Source organism: Carlito syrichta, unplaced genomic scaffold, assembly GCF_000164805.1.
Source record: "Carlito syrichta isolate Samal-C Ts95f unplaced genomic scaffold, Tarsius_syrichta-2.0.1 Scaffold313184, whole genome shotgun sequence".
Classification (NCBI taxonomy): Eukaryota; Metazoa; Chordata; class Mammalia; order Primates; family Tarsiidae; genus Carlito; species Carlito syrichta.
The window spans coordinates 182,421-199,561 of record NW_007257280.1 but is presented as its reverse complement, the minus strand read 5'-3'; the positions used below and the strand labels follow the sequence as shown (position 1 = coordinate 199,561).

Genomic DNA, 17,141 nt, shown 5'->3' with positions numbered 1-17,141 from the left:
GAGCCTTTCTGGGGGGGGGGGGTCCCTTGGAGGGAAGTTACCTGAAGATGGGAAGTGGTAACTCTGATTTTTATCTGTTTTCTATACTGACCTTGCTCATGAGATTTCATTTAGAGTTCCTCTTCTAAAAATAATGTGAAGATCGCTGACTTTGGGTCTTCACATATACTGAGTTGTAAGTAATGGTTTCCTGTCTTCTTCCTTTCGGTCAACTCTTGGTTCTGGTGTCAAAAATGCTTGCTTCATATGCCGTTCTTCTTTTCATTTGCTACTTTTCATCTGTTGTTATTAGAAATGCATGTAATTTAAGAACTAGTGCTTTTTGATGACAGTGTGGCCGCTTTAGTGCCCTAGCTTTGTGACAGCTATTGCAGTTGCTATGCATCCCTTTTTTTTTCTTACTTCCTGATTCTTGGCTGCATCATTTGGTTTGAGGAACTGGCCAATTGGGGTGTTTCTGTGGACAGATTTTTTTAGAGAGGGGCAATCAACCATCAATCAAGTAAAATGCAATAGGCTGCTGTCTGTTTGCTATAACACTTTTGTTCCAAAGCAAGCTTTCAGACAAAACTTTCAAGTCTTCAAAAATTAGCCTTAATTAGGTACATTAATTATTCACCTTTTAAACAGCATTGCTGCTTAAATTTGTTTGAAAGATAAGCAATAAAATCTGTTGCCTTGTCAGCAACTAAATATTTAACGTGCTGCAAAATAGATTATAGTAACCATATTTTCCAGATGTTTTTGATGGGAAAGTAATCTTAAAACAAAACTAAAAGATTCTTTAGACGAATTAATTTTCATTTCAATGAAAAGCAATGTACTTGTTGCATACAATGTTGTATATATTTATTATCTACAGAGATGATTCTCCCCAGTCCTCATCCCTTATTCTCACACTCAGGTGTATGTTTTACATGCTATTTTAAAACGGAGTAGTGATTGGTTCATCAGTTCTTCTCATCTCCAGGGGCTTTTAAAAATGGACACTGCTGGGCCAGGTACGGTGGCTCACACTTGAACTCCCAGCACTTTGAAAGGGTGAGGCGGAAGGATCGCCACAGCCCAGCAGGTTGAGTCTGCGGTGACTGTGATGGTGCCACCTCACATTGCAGCTTAGCTCTATAAAAATGGAGGGAATTACTTCATCCCTCAAAGTTTGACTGAAATGTAATCCACATGCAGATTTTTAAAAGGAGGTATGTTTGAAAGTTTGTTTGCTTTTTTGTTTATTTCGAGTTGGAGTCTCACTCTGCTGCCCAGCCTCGACCTGCTGGGCTCAGGTGATCCTTCCACCTCAGCCTTCCAAGTAGCTGGAACTACAGGTGTGTGCTACCATGCCTGGCTAATTTTTTGACTTATTGTATAGACGAAATCTTGCCAAGTTGCCCAGGCTGGTCTTGAACCACTGGGCTTAGGCAATCCTCTCGCTTCGGCCTCCCAAAGTACTGGGATTATAGGCTTGAGCCACCAGGCCCAGCTGAAATTATATTTTAATAGAATTATGTGTGCTGTGTTATGAAGTAATATTTGGAGGGGCTGTATGTCAACAGACCTTCCAAGGCAAAGTGGTGTTTGATTCTGTGGTTTTCTGTTTTATAATGTAGTTGCTGGTATTTATGGCATTTCAACCTTCCATTTCTAAAGAGAAAGCATGTTTTAAAATGTACATAGAGAAAATTTTAGCAATATTGATGACTCTCAAGTGAGACCTAACTTATATGAATAGAGCAACAAGAGTAAATAGTAGCAACACTGTTTCTGACTAGAGAAGATATGCCATACTCTGAATCTGCATAGGTAAGGGAACATATTTTTTGGTACTAGATGGATAGATGAAAGTTTGGAGTAAAGAGCTGAAGGTTTAGAAAAAAAAGTTTAGATAAGTGTATGACAATCTATTGTAGTATAGATTTGGACTGATTTTTCTGGGTGTGCTATTAATGTAAATTTATTTTACACCTCATTTTTATTTTCAGGTCTCATCAGATGTACTACATGTTTGGCTTCCTTTTCTTAGTCTTTATAATTCTCCTGATTACTTGTTCAGAAGCTACAATTTTGCTGTGCTACCTTCATTTGTGTTCTGAGGTAAAGACATAAGAAACTATGCATCTTAGGCTTTCTATTCTTGCATTATTGGAATTAGTCTATGTTTAGAAAAGAATTGAAATAAATGTTAACGCATGTTTCTACAACTTGGGTTTGGTATTATATTGTGTATTCCTAATAACACATTTTGATTTTGATGCTACTATCAAGTTAATGTTATTTTAATAGAAAATTTAAATAGAAAGCAATTTTTTTTCTGGTTACTATACAAGGGGGGACTCAAAAAACCCCAGAATTATCTTTTGGAGGGTGGGCTCCTTGTAGTACACTAGGAATTTGTTTCTCTGGATCAAATGGTCAACCAAAATTTTTATCTGGATGTTTTGAGAAAGTTTCATCATGATTTGTGATTTGCAGAAGAAATGTCCTGAGTTGTGGCAAACAGGTGGCTGGTTCTTCCCCTATGACAACGCACCTGCCCACATCACACTGTGTGTTCAGCAAGATTTTTTTTTTTTGAGTTGGGGTCTCACTCTGTTGCCCAGACTGGAGTGCAGTGGCCGCTCCTGGCCACCGCAGCCTCGACCCGCTGGGCTCCGGCGATCCTTCCGCCTCAGCCTTCCAAGTAGCCAGAACTACAGGCACGCGCTACCACGCCTGGCTAGTTTTTGATTTATTGTAGAGATGAGGTCTCGCCAAGTTGCCCAGGCAGGTCTCGAACCTGTGGGCTCAGGCAATCCATTCACTTCGGCCTCCCAAAGTGCTGGGATTACAGGCTGAGCCACCGAGCCCGACCGTTCAGCAAGTTTTGACCAAAATGGCATGACCCGTGTGCCCCACTCTCCCTATTTATCCAATTTTGCCCTGAGCAATTTTTTTTGTATCTCTGGATAAAAAAAGTCCTCAAAGGGAAACATTTTGCCATTGTAGAAGAGATGAAACAAAAAACAGCAGAAGCACTAAAAGGTATCCAAATGGACGAGTTCAAACACTGTTTTGAGCAGTGGAAAAAGCATCTCGATAGGTGTATTGCATCAAATGGAGAGTACTTTGAAGGTGACCGAAGTTTAAACATGTAAGAATAAATACACAATTTTTCATAAATAAATCCCACTTTGGGGAGTCCCCCCTCATAAGAGCTGCATAATATTCTGTTGGCAAAGAAAAATATAGGCGACTGTTTTGATATTTAGACATGTAAAAGGTCTGGTTCAATAATATCTTCTTTTCAATAATTAAAGTTTTCTTTGCAGCTTAGGTCAGGATTGTATTTTGTGGGTTTGAGGTGGCTGCTAAAGGCCCTTTTTCTTTGTTTTATTTTGTTGCCTTTTGTTTACCACAGACATAAATAGTTCTTTTTACACCACCCATCTTTTTTCCTCCTGACGTCATAATGGATAACTAAACTGGTAGTGTACATTGTTCTCTTAACTTCCCCCAATCCATCTTATTTTGGTTGTTAAATATGACTCTCCAAAGGTGATAATAGAGAGTTGAAGGAGTAATTCTTATATATGTCTTAGAGCATTTTCTTCTTATGCTATAGGCATAAGAGTAAACAACATAATCATATATATATATATATATATATATATATATATATATATATACTTAAGTATACTTATGTAGTATACTTAGGTTGTTCTTAGCTGCTCATTAATTCTATGGCACGTTTTGTCATAGAGGATCTGTAGCAATCATTAATGAAACATACAACAGCAAACATATGATGGTTATGTCTTTATTTCTTAGGAAATGTTTTGGGGTCCCCAAGACCACTCACATGTTTGGAGACTCATAAAAACAACTCGTGGAACTAAGTATATAGATGTACACATGGCTAGGGTTTATTACAAAGAAAGGATGCCTAATAGGATCAGCAAGGGAAAAAGACACAGGTGGTGCCTGGAGACATCCAAGCACAGTCTTCCTTTGTTGTCTCCTTCCTGCTAGGGAGCACACCAAATGTGCTCCTTTCTCTAGCAGTGAAAAATGCAGTAATAAATGTGCAATGTTTCTGCCCAGAGAAGCCCATTAGAGACTCAGCATCCAAGCTTTTTATTGGGAGCCAGTCACATAGGCACCTTCTGCCTAGCAACTACAGAAACTCTAGACTCCCACAAGGAAAGCAAGTGTTCACCATAAATCACATTGTTTGTACAGTCTAGGTATAGCAAGCCAGTTTTATCAGTCAGGGAATGATTAAATGCCTATTTCCCAGATGCAAGCCAAGGGCTAACCTTGCAAGCGAACCCTCCTAAAGATAGCCTCAGACCTGCTATGTTACTTCTTTTCTGCACTGTCTAGCCCCACAGTCCTTGGCTACAGTGCCTTTACAAGAATTTTTATCATCAATAAGAATCTATGGGACAGGGTGAGATCAACCTGCAGTATTGACTTCAGTCATGATCCTGAATTTAGCCAGTTAGAGCAAATCTTATTAACTACAAGGTTTATCCTAAATTTCTTTCTTTTTGTTTATTTTTATTATTATTTATTTATTTTTGAGTTGGAGTCTCACTCTATCACTTAGGCTGGAGTGCAGTGGCATGATCACAGTCACCACAGCCTCGACCTGCTGGGCTCAGGCAATCCTTCTGCCTCACCCTTCCAAGTAGCTGGAACCACAGGCATGTGCCACCATGCCAGACTAATTTTTTGATTTTTATTGTAGAGACGAGATTTCGTCATGTTGCTCAGGCTGGTCACAAGTCCATGCGCTCAGGCAATCCTCTTGCCTTGGACCCCCAAAGTGCTGGGATTACAGGCATGAGCCACCATGCCTGGCCTAAATTTCTTTATTACCCTATTTTTCATACCTGGTCTGAGGCATCGATAGGCATAGCACAATTCTGGCCGGTATGGTTGAAGCTGAAGTGAATGCCTTCGAGGCCTGAGGCACTGTTATGATAGGCAGGATGCACACAGAAGTCCAGTCCCAGAGGGCACATGTGGTATCCCTGGAAACAAAGAGTTGACAATTGCTAGGACACCTCAAGTAGGACATACATTATATATTTTATTCAATTTCTTGTAAAACTTTTCCTCTTACTTCTTTTAATCCATAATCTTATGAAGTTTATCTTGTGTTCTTTGTTATTACAATAATTGCTAGCAGGGTACAGTGGCTCATGCCTGTACTCTTAACACTTTGGGAGGCCGAGACAGGAGGAATGCTTGAGTCCAGGAGTTTGAAACCAGCCTGAGCAACATAGTGAGACTCCAACTCTACAAAAAAATCAAAATATTATCTGGGTATGATGTCAGGGGCTTATATCCCAGCTACTTGGGAGATTGTGGTGGGGGGATGACCTGAGCCCAGGAGGTCGAGGTTACAGTGAGCCATGAACCATGATTGTGCCACTACTTTCCAACCTGGGCAACAGAGTGAGCCCCTAACTCAAAAGAAAAAAAAATAGTTGCTAGCTCATTTATTGTTAGAGTTTCAAATGAAAAGTCATTTTTTTCTACTTCTTTTTGCAGGATTATCATTGGTGGTGGAGATCCTTTTTTACCAGCAGTTTTACAGCTGTTTATCTTTTTATGTATGCAGTTTATTACTTCATTGCCAAACTTCAAATCACAGGCATTGTAAGCACCATTTTGTATTTTGGGTACACGATGATCATGGTGTTGATTTTCTTCCTTTTCACAGGTAACTATAGAATTACTTAGTATATTTCAGACTGTCTAGAGTCTTGGAGATAGCCATAATGTAATAGGCATCAATGAACAATTAGTAGAAGGAATAGGGAACAAAATCTTCATGTTCATTTTTATGCTGTGGGGATAAAAGTTCGCAAAGCTAGGGAACCGGAGGGACCTTATGTACTTAGCGGTAAGACTGTCTCTTGTGAATGTTTTTAAACGGGGATGTGGTACAAAACACAGAAAGGGTTATGTATAATCACCTTTGAATAACCTCCAAGCATAAAAATTAACTGACTTGAATAACTTTTAAATTAGTAAAATTAGATTAATCAAACGTGTGGTCATATAAGCAATTATATGTGAAGGACAAGATGTATGCTTGTCAGGATTACTCATTTGGGATTGTTATTTGGATTCAGTTGTGACGGAAACTACTGTCTAGATTAATGCTTGAAGCAGTTGAAAAAAAAATGGAATGCTTTATAAAATGCTTCAGTTGGAGAAGTAATGAAGTTGCAGAGCTCTGGGACCTTCTGAACACAAGTAAAGCAGCATTTCTGCCTGCCTCATGTCAAATTCTCATTTTAACTCAAGCTGTATCACTTGTATAGGTCCGACTGGAGAAGTTCAAGTATCTTCTCTGGTTTTAACTCTCAGGTTCAACAAATGTATAAAAATTAACAATGGAAATGTGTTAGAAATCAAGGCATTCAAACAAATGTAAACATTGTCTGAGAAACTAGGCCACTTGGTGGTGGCTCCTTTGACATATAATACATAAAACATGTATGATCTCTTACGTACTGCTGACCTCAGCCCCTTAGTAAAGAAGAGATCATGTAAGCCTCCTCTCATATCTCAGCCACCAGTGGGCCGGAGAGCTTCTCACCATTCTAGTTTAAGCAGGCTGCTCATTTTTGGTTTGTTTGGTTGGTTTGGTTTTTTACTATTAGTTGAAATATGTGTACAGAAAAGCACATGCATCCTAAGTGTTATCACAAAGTGAACACACTTTTGTAACTAGCACCTCCATAGATAAACAGAGCAATCAGCATCCTGGAAGCCACTGTTGGGCCTCTTTCCACTTTCCTTCTACAGGGCAATCTCTGTCCTGACTTCTAGCAGCACATGTTAACTTGGCCTGTTTTTGAATTGTAGATTTACATGCATTACGTGCATACATACAATACTCTTTTTTTATATCATTATTTTTTATTATGATGTTGTGGGGTACAGTTAAGGGTTAGGTATACAATTACGTTTCATTCAGGCACCCTGTTGATAAGAGGTGTTTCCCTGTCCCCAGACAGATGTTTGCTACTGTTAATCCCATCTCCCTACCCCCCCATAGTTTCCCAGTACCGTCAGTCATTTTCTTATAGTGCAATACTCTTTTATGCATAGTTTTTTAGTGGCTGACTTCTTTCCATCAATATTGCTCGTGAGAGTCATTCATTCCACTGTATGGATATAGCCTGTGCCCCTCATGTCTTTTGTTTTGGCTCCTCCTCCTACCCTGCCTGGTGAGTTACTGGCTTTTATGCTTGTGTCATGTACAATTGGGTGTGTGCAGCACAATCATTTCAGGCTTCTGTTTTTCTCATTATCTAACACTTTGACTCAGGTTGCCTTTTTCTGGGAGTCTTGTATTACAACAACTTCTTTCAAAACAGATGTCATCCTGAATGGTCTCATTGCCCACAGAAATCTTTTCCTGTGAGTTGGCTCCACCACCTGCATTCTAGCTTCTATCACCACCCAGATTGAATACTGCCTCTCAAAGGTTGATGGTGATCTCTTGCCAAATCACGTGACCCTTCCGTAGTCTTTACCTTTAACACTATTCTATGCTGTGAAATTCTCTCAACATCATTTACGTTATTCTCTGTGTACTACTCTCTGCCTTCTCTTGTTTTCCTTCCTCTTTCTGCCACCTAACTTTAATTTTTAATCAGCATTTCAGCCCTTCTTTTCTACTCTGTTCCTTTTGGAGCTCATTCGGTCCTACGGCTTCACTTCTCTCCTCAATGCTGACTGCTCCCAAGATTGGATCTCTAACCATAACCTTTCTTGGGCTGGTTTCTGAACATTTGTGTGTACCACTGGTACTGCAAACTCACCAAGATCCCAAAATGAAGTTTGTACTCCCTTTTTCTCCAAACTGACTTAATTTCTTTCTCTTTTTGACCATCATCACTAATCTCTGAACTCCTTAGCCTATTTTTAAGAAATCCTTAACATAGTCCTTCCATGATTTATAGCTAATTATGCACAACTTCCCTACTTATTCTTTTTTAGGAAGCATCTTATTGTTGTGCATTCCTTTCTCTTCCTACTCCTACAGTCTCTGTCTAGGCCTTTATTCCCCTTTGCCTGGATCACTCCAGTAACCTCTTATTTGGTTTGCTGGACATTAGTCTCTCTTTTTCTGACCCACCCTACAAATTACCTGATGCCAGATGAACTTTTTTCTTATTATAATAGTTCAATTTAATCCAAGATTAATTTTAGCAGATCAATACATATTTACAAAACGCTTACACTGTGCCAGACACTGTGCTAAGGGCTGGGGAAACAGTGGTGAAGAAGACAGGTGAGGTCTGCTGTTTTTATAGACCTTGTATTCTAGTGGAAAGGAGAAATATTAAAGAAAAATTATGGTTTTGTTGAGCTTTGCAACAGAAGTGATGCTTGCAAAAGAAGTGATGTTGTCAAGTGTTCCAAGCAGAGGAAGCAGCATGTTCAGAAACCCTGAAGTGGAAAGGAGTTTGACATCTCCAAAGAACACAGAGAAGTCCAGGATGGCAAGAGAGGGAGGGTGGCACTAGGTGGCATAGTGATGTTAGAAAGGTAAGGAATGGTCAGATCTTAAGAGCATCTTGTAAACTATATTAAGAAATTTAGGTTTTATTGTGGGAGTGATGGGAAGTTGAGGGATTTAAACAGGGCACTAATGTCACTCTTCTTATTCAAAGATTTTCACAGCATCATACTTCCTTCTTTGTCAACGTCTAAATTCACCTTGGTGTTTGGGGTCTTCCACAGTGTGGTCTTGCTCTGCTGCCCTATGTAATTTTTAAGCCTCTCAAAGCTGAACTACTCACTACGTTCAGACTTGTTTCTTCCTGAGTTTTTGAGCATGTCTCCCCAGCTAGATTGGAATCTCCTTGAGAACAGGAACTGTGTCTCATGGTTGTTTTGTATTCTTTATATTGCGAAGCACATAGTTCTTCTTGAATTGCATAGAGTATGGAAGACAGGAGATTCCATCATGGTATTATGTTTTCATATCTATTTTTTAAATTCTTTTTTTTTTTTTGAGTTGGAGTCTCACTCTGTCGCCCAGACTGGAGTGCAGTGGCCGCTCCCGGCCACTGTAGCCTTGACTTGCTGGGCTCCGGCGATCCTTCCGCCTCAGCCTTCCGAGTAGCTGGAACTACAGGTGTGTGCTACCACGCCCAACTAATTTTTGATTTATTGTGGAGATGAGGTCTTGCCAAGTTGCCCAGGTGGGTCTCGAACCCACAGGCTCAGGCAATGCACTCACCTCACCCTCTCAAAGGCGCGGGATTAGAGGCTGAGCCACCGAGCCCGGCTTAAATTCTTTTTTTGAGTTGGAATCTCAGTCTGTCTCCCAGGCTGGGGTGTGGTGGCGCGATCATGGCTCACCATAGCCTTGACCTCCTAGGTTCAAGGGATCTTCCTGCCTCAGCCTCCCAAGTAGCTGGGAGTATAGGCACATGCCATAATGCCTGGCTAATTTTTTGATTTTGTGTAGAGATGAGGTTTTGCTATGTTGCTTAGGCTGGTCTAGAACCCATGGACTCAAAGCGATCTTCTAGCCTTGATTTCTAAATACAGGCGTGAGCCACTGCCCCTGGCCTCCATATCTGTTTTAAAATTAAACAATGAGTATGAGAAACCTCCAAGTAGATTCTGGTTACCATTTATATCAAGAAAAGAATAATAAAATCATGAAATTTGATTTTGGCATCTGTTTCCAGAACTGTTTTTTAAGAAGCTTAGTCTTCTTACAGACTCTTAAATGGCATCTCTTTACATTTTATCATTATATTTTGAGGTTCACAGCAGGAAATAAGGCTTATTATCTATTTTCATGTTGGTTCACTTGTGAAGAAGTCCTTAATTAAATAATTATCTTTGAGAATATAGATGTACACAAAAGCACAATTATTAATTGCTTATTATTCTTTCTAGCTGTACACAAATGTTTCTGAGAGTGATTTTTAAAATGGCAACTTTAAAATTAGAACTACCCACTTATGTAAAAAATGCCAAGGAATTTCACACTTATTCACACTTACTGATAAATACTTATTTAGAATAATTATGCATTCATTTAGAGCTCTTTCTTGTAGTCACCACATTCCCCTTTGGTGCTTGAATTCATCCATGACATCATAGCAGAAGTACAGGACTTCACAGCTGTCATGTTTTAATATTGAGTCTTGTGGCTGGGTACAGTGGCTCATGCTTGTAATCGCAGCACTTTGGGAGGCCGAGGCAAGAGGATTGCCTGGGCCCAGGAGTTTGAGACTAGCCTAGTCAAAATGGTGAGACATTGTCTCTACAATAAATTCAAAAAATTAGCCTGGTATGATGGCATGAGCCTGTAGAACAAGCTACTTGGAAGGCTGATGCAGAAGGATTATCTGAGCCCAGCAGGTTGTGGCTGCGGTAGCTGTGACCATGCCACTGTACTCCAGCCTGGGTGACAGAGTTAGACTCTGACTCAAAAAAAAAAAGTTGAATATTGTGACTGTACAAAGACATTTTATTAGCAAACTAAGTATTTTCCCATGTTGCTATATGGCTAATCCATTGAGTAGATTACTTTTCTGAACCATTTTTTCACTATGAACTTTTCCCCCCTGCCTCTCCGCCCCCCCCCCCCCCATTTTGGATTATTTCCTTAAGATAGTCTGTGAAGTGGGATGATAGGGGCAGAAAGCTGATGATTTTTTATGACTTTTTATGCTTTTCTGCCATCAGCAGAATATATTAGTTTCACTACTGTCTGGGCTGGCATGGAGTATTATTTTTAAAAATTTAAAAAAAGCAGTTTTCTTTTTTGTTCATGCAGTGTGTCTACAATGACACCCCATTGTTTTCTTCCTCTCATTCTTGGAGCCAAGGGAAGTGATATGCATGCTGCTGTTCCTCTACCCAATTTTCATTCAGTAGCACACTTACAGATATGTAATGATAAGCTGAAATAGGACTCAAGGGACAGGAAGAGGGAGGATAAGCCACAACATACTAAAAGGGAGGGTACCAAGGATGAAACATTGTATTTTTTATAGATAAAGGTACAAGAATTTCAGTTAGTTGGACGACTTACCCAAAATCTGAACTAGTTTTAATTTAACTAATTTAACAGCTGGTTAAAGTAGTCCAAAAGAGATAGTGTGTGCACAGCCAATTATAGTGCTATGATCTCTTCTAATTTGATTGTTTTATTCAGATCTCCAATGGTTACTTACGGTTGACATAGGTGTTGATCTTTACTGGAGGATGATGATTTTTAAAAATTTGCTTCAAGTTTTATTTTAGATATCACCAAGTGAGTTAAAATCTTACAAAAATTAAGTGAAATGTATTTTTTTTTTTTGAGTTGGAGTCTCATTCTGTCACCCAGACTGGAGTGCAGTGGCACGCTCCTGGTCACTGAAGCCTCGACCTGCTGGGCTCCAGTGATCCTTCCGCCTCAGCCTTCCAGGTAGCTGGAACTATAGGTGTGCGCTACCATGCCCGGCAAATTTCTTTTGATTTATTATAGAGACAACGTCTCTCCAAGTTGCTCGGGTGGGTCTTGAACTCGTGGGTTCAGGCGATCCACTCGCCTCACCTGCCAAAGTTCTGGGATTACAGGCTGAGCCACCGAGCCCGGCTATGAAATGTATTTTTATTTTGATGTAATGGACATAAGATCACAATAACAAATTAATATCTAACACATGGGCTTCCTTGTCCTAAAGTCTAAAATGCTTAACGTCTAAAAATGCTGGCATTATTATTATTATTTTTGAGTTGGAGTCTCACTCTGTCACCCAGACTGGAGTGCAGTGGCCGCTCCCGGCCACCGCAGCCTCGACCTGCTGGGCTCCGGCGATCCTCCTGCCTCAGCCTTCCTTCCAAGTAGCTGGAACTACAGGCGCGCGCTACCACGCCCGGCTAATTTTTGATTTATTGTAGAGATGAGGTCTCGCCAAGTTGCCTGGGCGGGTCTCAAGTCCGCGGGCTCAGGCAATCCACTCACCTCAGCCTCCCAAAGCGTGGGATTACAGGCTGAGCCACCGAGCCCAGCTTTTACTGACATTATTATATTATACTCCATGATTATAAGCTTTAACAAAGCTTTAATTTATTTTTCTTTAATTAAACTTTTATAAAGTTTTATATAAACTTTGGCTGCCATTTCCATTGGGTGGTAAATTCAATATTTTATAAGATGATATATATTTTAGGCAAGTAGTTAAAATTTCCATTTAGCTGCAGTCTGTTATGCCAGGGTAGTGGTTCTTGACCAGGGGCAATCTCCCCCCTCTCCAGGGAATATTTAGCAATGTCTGGAGACATTTTTGATTGTCAGGACTTGGAGGATACTAATGACATCTAGTGAGTATAGGTCAGGGTCACTACTAAACATCCTACAGTGTACCAGACAGCTCTTACAACAAGCATTATCTGGCCCAAAATGTCAGTAGTGCTGCTGTCAAGACATCCTGATCTGGAGTAAACTATTTTTGAACCTTACATTTACTTGGGAGTTAATGTTATTTCCAAAATACAGTTTTGATCATTGTGAGAGCTTATGCTTAGGAATCAGAGATTCTGAACTACCAATTGCTGGGCGGTGATTGAAGCCAGTGTGACACAAAGAGCTTTTAAGACCCAGGAGAAGTACCAGCCAAATGCAGAGTGCTTTTCTGTTGGCTTTCTCACTAAGTGTCTGTGCTTTGAATATATTTTTATTCATTAAAAGAGGCTAATGAAGTTCAATATATTTTGAGAGAGTCTACTGTGTAATATTTTATCACTAAATTAAAGTGAAGAATCCATGTTCTTACATAGAGCAAGATGAAATATAGCATACCGAAGAAATGTCCAATTAGCATAACACACAAATGCTAGTTATAATGGGCCTTTTGTGTTTTATTATACTAAATTGTTTCTAGCTCTACCTTGTTAAAATCTTCCACTTTAAAGGCCAAAACATCAAAAAGAGATAAAGATGTATTAATGCTAATCATTAACCAACCAACAAGTATTTATGAAGCTTATTCTACGGGCTTGGCAATATACTAATTGGGTATATGGAAACATGAAGATATAATACTATTTGCTTTTTACTGAGCTATGTGCCTGTTATTTGCATATGTTTATCTCACTTAATTGTTACAATTGCCATGAGATGTAGGTCACCTTATTTCTATTGCATGGATGAGGAAACTGAGGCCCAGAGAGATTAAGTGACTTGTTCAAGGTCACTCAGCTAGTAGGTGGTGGAGCCATGATTTATTCAATCCCAGGTTGGTCTGACTTTAAAGTTCATTCTCATAAAATACAATTGTCTATGTCCCCTCAAAAAAGAGGTACATTCTTTGAGCTGGAGCCAAACCAACAACCAAAGGATGCCTATGGAATCTACTCTGTGGTCCTGTATTTGACCAAGTGGGCTGTTCTTAATTGAGAAAATGAAGACTGGTACATGTAAAATAATACAATATCACCCTCAGGAATATAGGCTGGCAATAGAATCTCTAGTCTTTCCCATGCCCCCTCAATCTTTATTTTTAAAGAGATAAAGACACATGCATCCCATTTTTCTACATTATTTTAGGATGGATGCGTCAAGATCTCTTGCAGCCTCTGGAATCATTTCATTACCTCTTCAATTCCAGCTCATTTTGATTACAGCTTACATTTATGGACCAAAGAAAGTTCGAGGTTCTATAGGGGAACAGGACACAGTCACTTCTATTCCCAGGGATTTAGAAAATCTCTGGGTATTATTTTTTTTTAAGTGCAAGTAGATATAGACCTACTCTAACTCTGGGCCTCTTGATGGCCAGTATTACTCTAGTTTTGAGTATCATACTAAAAAATGTCAAAGGAAAGGAAGCACTCTATTCCCCAGAGGTAAGCAAGGCTGCATTCTCTGGCATTCTTGTATTGTGCATTTTGCATTCTCTGGCATCTCATTTCTGCATCGGTCCCTCCTTTTCCTGCCCATACTTTTATTGTCTAACTCCTGCTTGTTCTTTGAGATTTTTCTGCACAGAGTATTTCTTGGTCACCTCAGCCCATATTGATATCTTTATCCTAGAACAGTTATGTGCAGAATTGGCTTTGAGTCCCAGCTGGGTCTCTGTTTGTGCATTGTAAGGCAAGTCACTTCACTCCTCTGTCTCTGTTCCTTACAGAATGGGGAAAATGATTGTACTTACTTCAGGAGACTCAGCTCAGTGTCATCACACATGTGAAGCCTGTAACTCAGAGGCAGGCATATAATAAGTATTTAATAACTAACAGCTAATTATTATTATTATTATCATTGTCATCATCATGATCATCTTCATGAAATGCACATCTGGTCATCTCATTCTCTGACGTATGCATCTTCACTGGCTCACAGTTACCTACATGGTCAAATCCAAATTTCTTAACTTGACATACATTCTCTGCCCTCCCATCTACTCTTGCAGTTGCAGTAATTTCTCCTATATCTTCTCTCCCTCCTCCCTCCCTCCCTCCCTCCTGTCTCTCTCTCTCTTTCTTCTTTCGTTAGTCTCACTCTGTCACCCTCCTTAGCCTCTGGAGGAGTTGAGATTATAGGTGTTTACACTCTCTTTAATGCTCCCATAATTTCTCACACCCTTAATACCCCAATCCCCATGTCATGGTTCTCACTGTTCCTTAAAACTACTGGAGTTTTGATTGCTTTAAGCCTTTATGGGAACTTATCCCTCTGTCTGGAGTAGCTGTCTCCTGAACCCAGCTTTATAGCACCTTTCTCTATGATGCCTTTTCCAAATTCCTGCCACTAATTCACTCATTCGTTCCAGAAGTATATGTTGAATATCAACTGTGTGTCAGGCACTACTGTAGGGGCTTAGGCTTTAGCAGTGAGCAAAACTATAAAGGCATAAAAATTCCGATTCTCATGGAGCTTATGTTGCTAAGCAGTTAATTTCAGCAGTTCGGTTTAACAAACATATGTTGTCCACATACAATGTGCCCAACACCGTGCTAAGCACTGGGGGTATAAAATTGAATTAAGACTTAATCCCTAGCCTCAAGGCTATAGTCTGGAGGGAGAAGACCCCTAAACAGATAATTTCCATGCATGTGGTAAGGAGCCTGATGAAATTAAACCCAGGGTTTTGTGAAAGCACAGAGGAGGGTCACCTAGTACAATTATGGGGAGGGGGAGAAAGGGATGGGAAGATTTTTCTGTAGAAAGAGATAGAGCTGTGACTCAAAGGAAGACTGAGTATTGAAGGTAGAAAACAGAGTTGCCACCTGAGCAAGACATGATGTATGAATATCTGTAGATAGTTTGGGGATGCTGGAGTTTAAATTTTAAGGTGCTGAGTGGCAGGAGCAAGGCCTTAAGGAGTAGGTCAGGACCAGAACCTGAGGGTCCTTGTGTGTCAGTACTAGGGAGTTGGAATTTCTTTATTTCTTATTTTGTAGAAGCAGAGCCCTGCTCTGTTGCCCAGGCTGGAGTACAGTAGTGTGATCATAACTCATTGCAGCCTTGAACTCCTGGGCTCAAGGAATCCTCCTGTCTCCCAAATATCTGGGACTATAGGCACACACTACCATGCCTGGCTAATTTTTAAAATTTATTTTGTAGAGATGGGATGTCACTATGTTATCCAGGCTGGTCTGGAACTCCTGGGTTCAAGCAATTCTCCTGCCTTGGCCTCTCAGAGCACTAGGATTACGGGCATGAGCCACCATGCCTGACCAGGAGCTAAAATTTTTGTCATATAAAACTTGCGTATGCTCAGGCTCACCTGTGGAAATTATTTAACATCAACCAAAACCAATAAATCTGATGCTCAGGGCCCACCTCAGAGCCCCTGAATCAATCTCTGCTGGTCTGTATTTTTAATAGCTTAACAGGCTCGTAATACACTCAAGAGCTTGAGTACTTTGACTTTGGGGAGCTATTAAATGTTTTTAAGTAGGGGCCTGGCAATCAAACTTTGTGTTTTGGAAAAACCAGAATCACGCTGACAGAATGGATTTGAGAGGAAGACTGGAGGTAGGGAGACAAGCCAGGAGACAGATTTTTCGGAGAGTGATGAAGAGGGCATGGCTTAAGATCCAGTGGCTATGGAGATGGACAGATGGATGAGGGAGATGGAATCAAATGCTATTGAGGAATTGGAATTTGAAGGACTTGGTGACTGACAAGATGTGGGTGCAAAAGCAGGAGGAGTTAGCGGTGATTTCCAGGTCTCTGACTGTGACCTTTATATAAATAGTGATGTGTAGTATGGCTACCAACTAAGATTATTCCCTACAAGATCCCTTTTTCTATCCCTCACACTACTTGGCAAGAACCAAGCCCAGAGAAAGTGCTTAATGAATGTGAATCAAACGTGGCTGAAGAGAGTCAAGACCCTTATCTCCAAACAAGCTTTTCTTTTTTCTTTTGTGCAATGGCTGAAATTCCAACTTTAGGGCAATCTTTTTTTCTGTATGTCTTATTCATTGCTGTAATTTCTTGGAATTTAGTCTCCACAGTGGCTGTGAAAGGAATCTTCAAATATATATATACATATATATATATTTTTTTCCATTTTATAAACTTTTTTAATCATTATTTTTTATTATGATTTTTTGGGAGATATATATATATTTTTGAGACTTTGTTATGTTGCCCAGGCTGGCCTCAAACTCCTGGCCACAAGCAATCTTCCTACCTCAGCCTCCCAAGTAGCTGGGACTACAGGTGTGTGCCACTGCGCCTAGCCAAAAGATTTGTTTATATTGAATAGAAAGTGGTAGACTTTCTTCTTTCTTTTTCTTTTCTTTTCTTTTTTTTTGGGGGGGGGGGAGTTGGAGTCTCACTGTTTTGCCCAGGCTGGATTGTAATGGCACACTCATGGCCACTGCAAGCCTTGACCTGCTGGGCTCAGGTGATCCTTCTGCCTCAGCCTTCCAAGTAGCTGGAACTACAGGCATGCGCCACCAAGCCTGGCTAATTTTTCTGATTTATTGTAGAGGTGAAGTCTCGCCAAGTTGTCCAAACTGGTCTCAAACCCCTGGGCTCAGGCAATCCTCTCACCTCTGCCTCCCAAAGAGCTGGGATTACAGACATGAGCCACGTACCCGGCAAAGTGGTAGACTTTCAGTATGTTTTATTTAGCTAGTTTATGCTTTTTTTTTTTTTTTGAGTT

At 40.2% G+C, this 17,141-nt stretch overlaps 1 protein-coding gene across 1 annotated transcript in view; it reads left to right on the top strand.

Moving 5' to 3' along the window:
* Positions 1 to 17,141, top strand: part of LOC103272741 (transmembrane 9 superfamily member 2-like) — a 118,098-nt gene that overhangs the window by 99,336 nt on the left and 1,621 nt on the right. Inside the window, exons 14-16 of the mRNA XM_021718655.1 lie at positions 150 to 175; positions 1,980 to 2,091; positions 5,536 to 5,707. Of these exons, the coding sequence (XP_021574330.1) occupies positions 150 to 175; positions 1,980 to 2,091; positions 5,536 to 5,707 (310 nt within the window). The remainder of the gene's footprint in view (positions 1 to 149; positions 176 to 1,979; positions 2,092 to 5,535; positions 5,708 to 17,141) is intronic.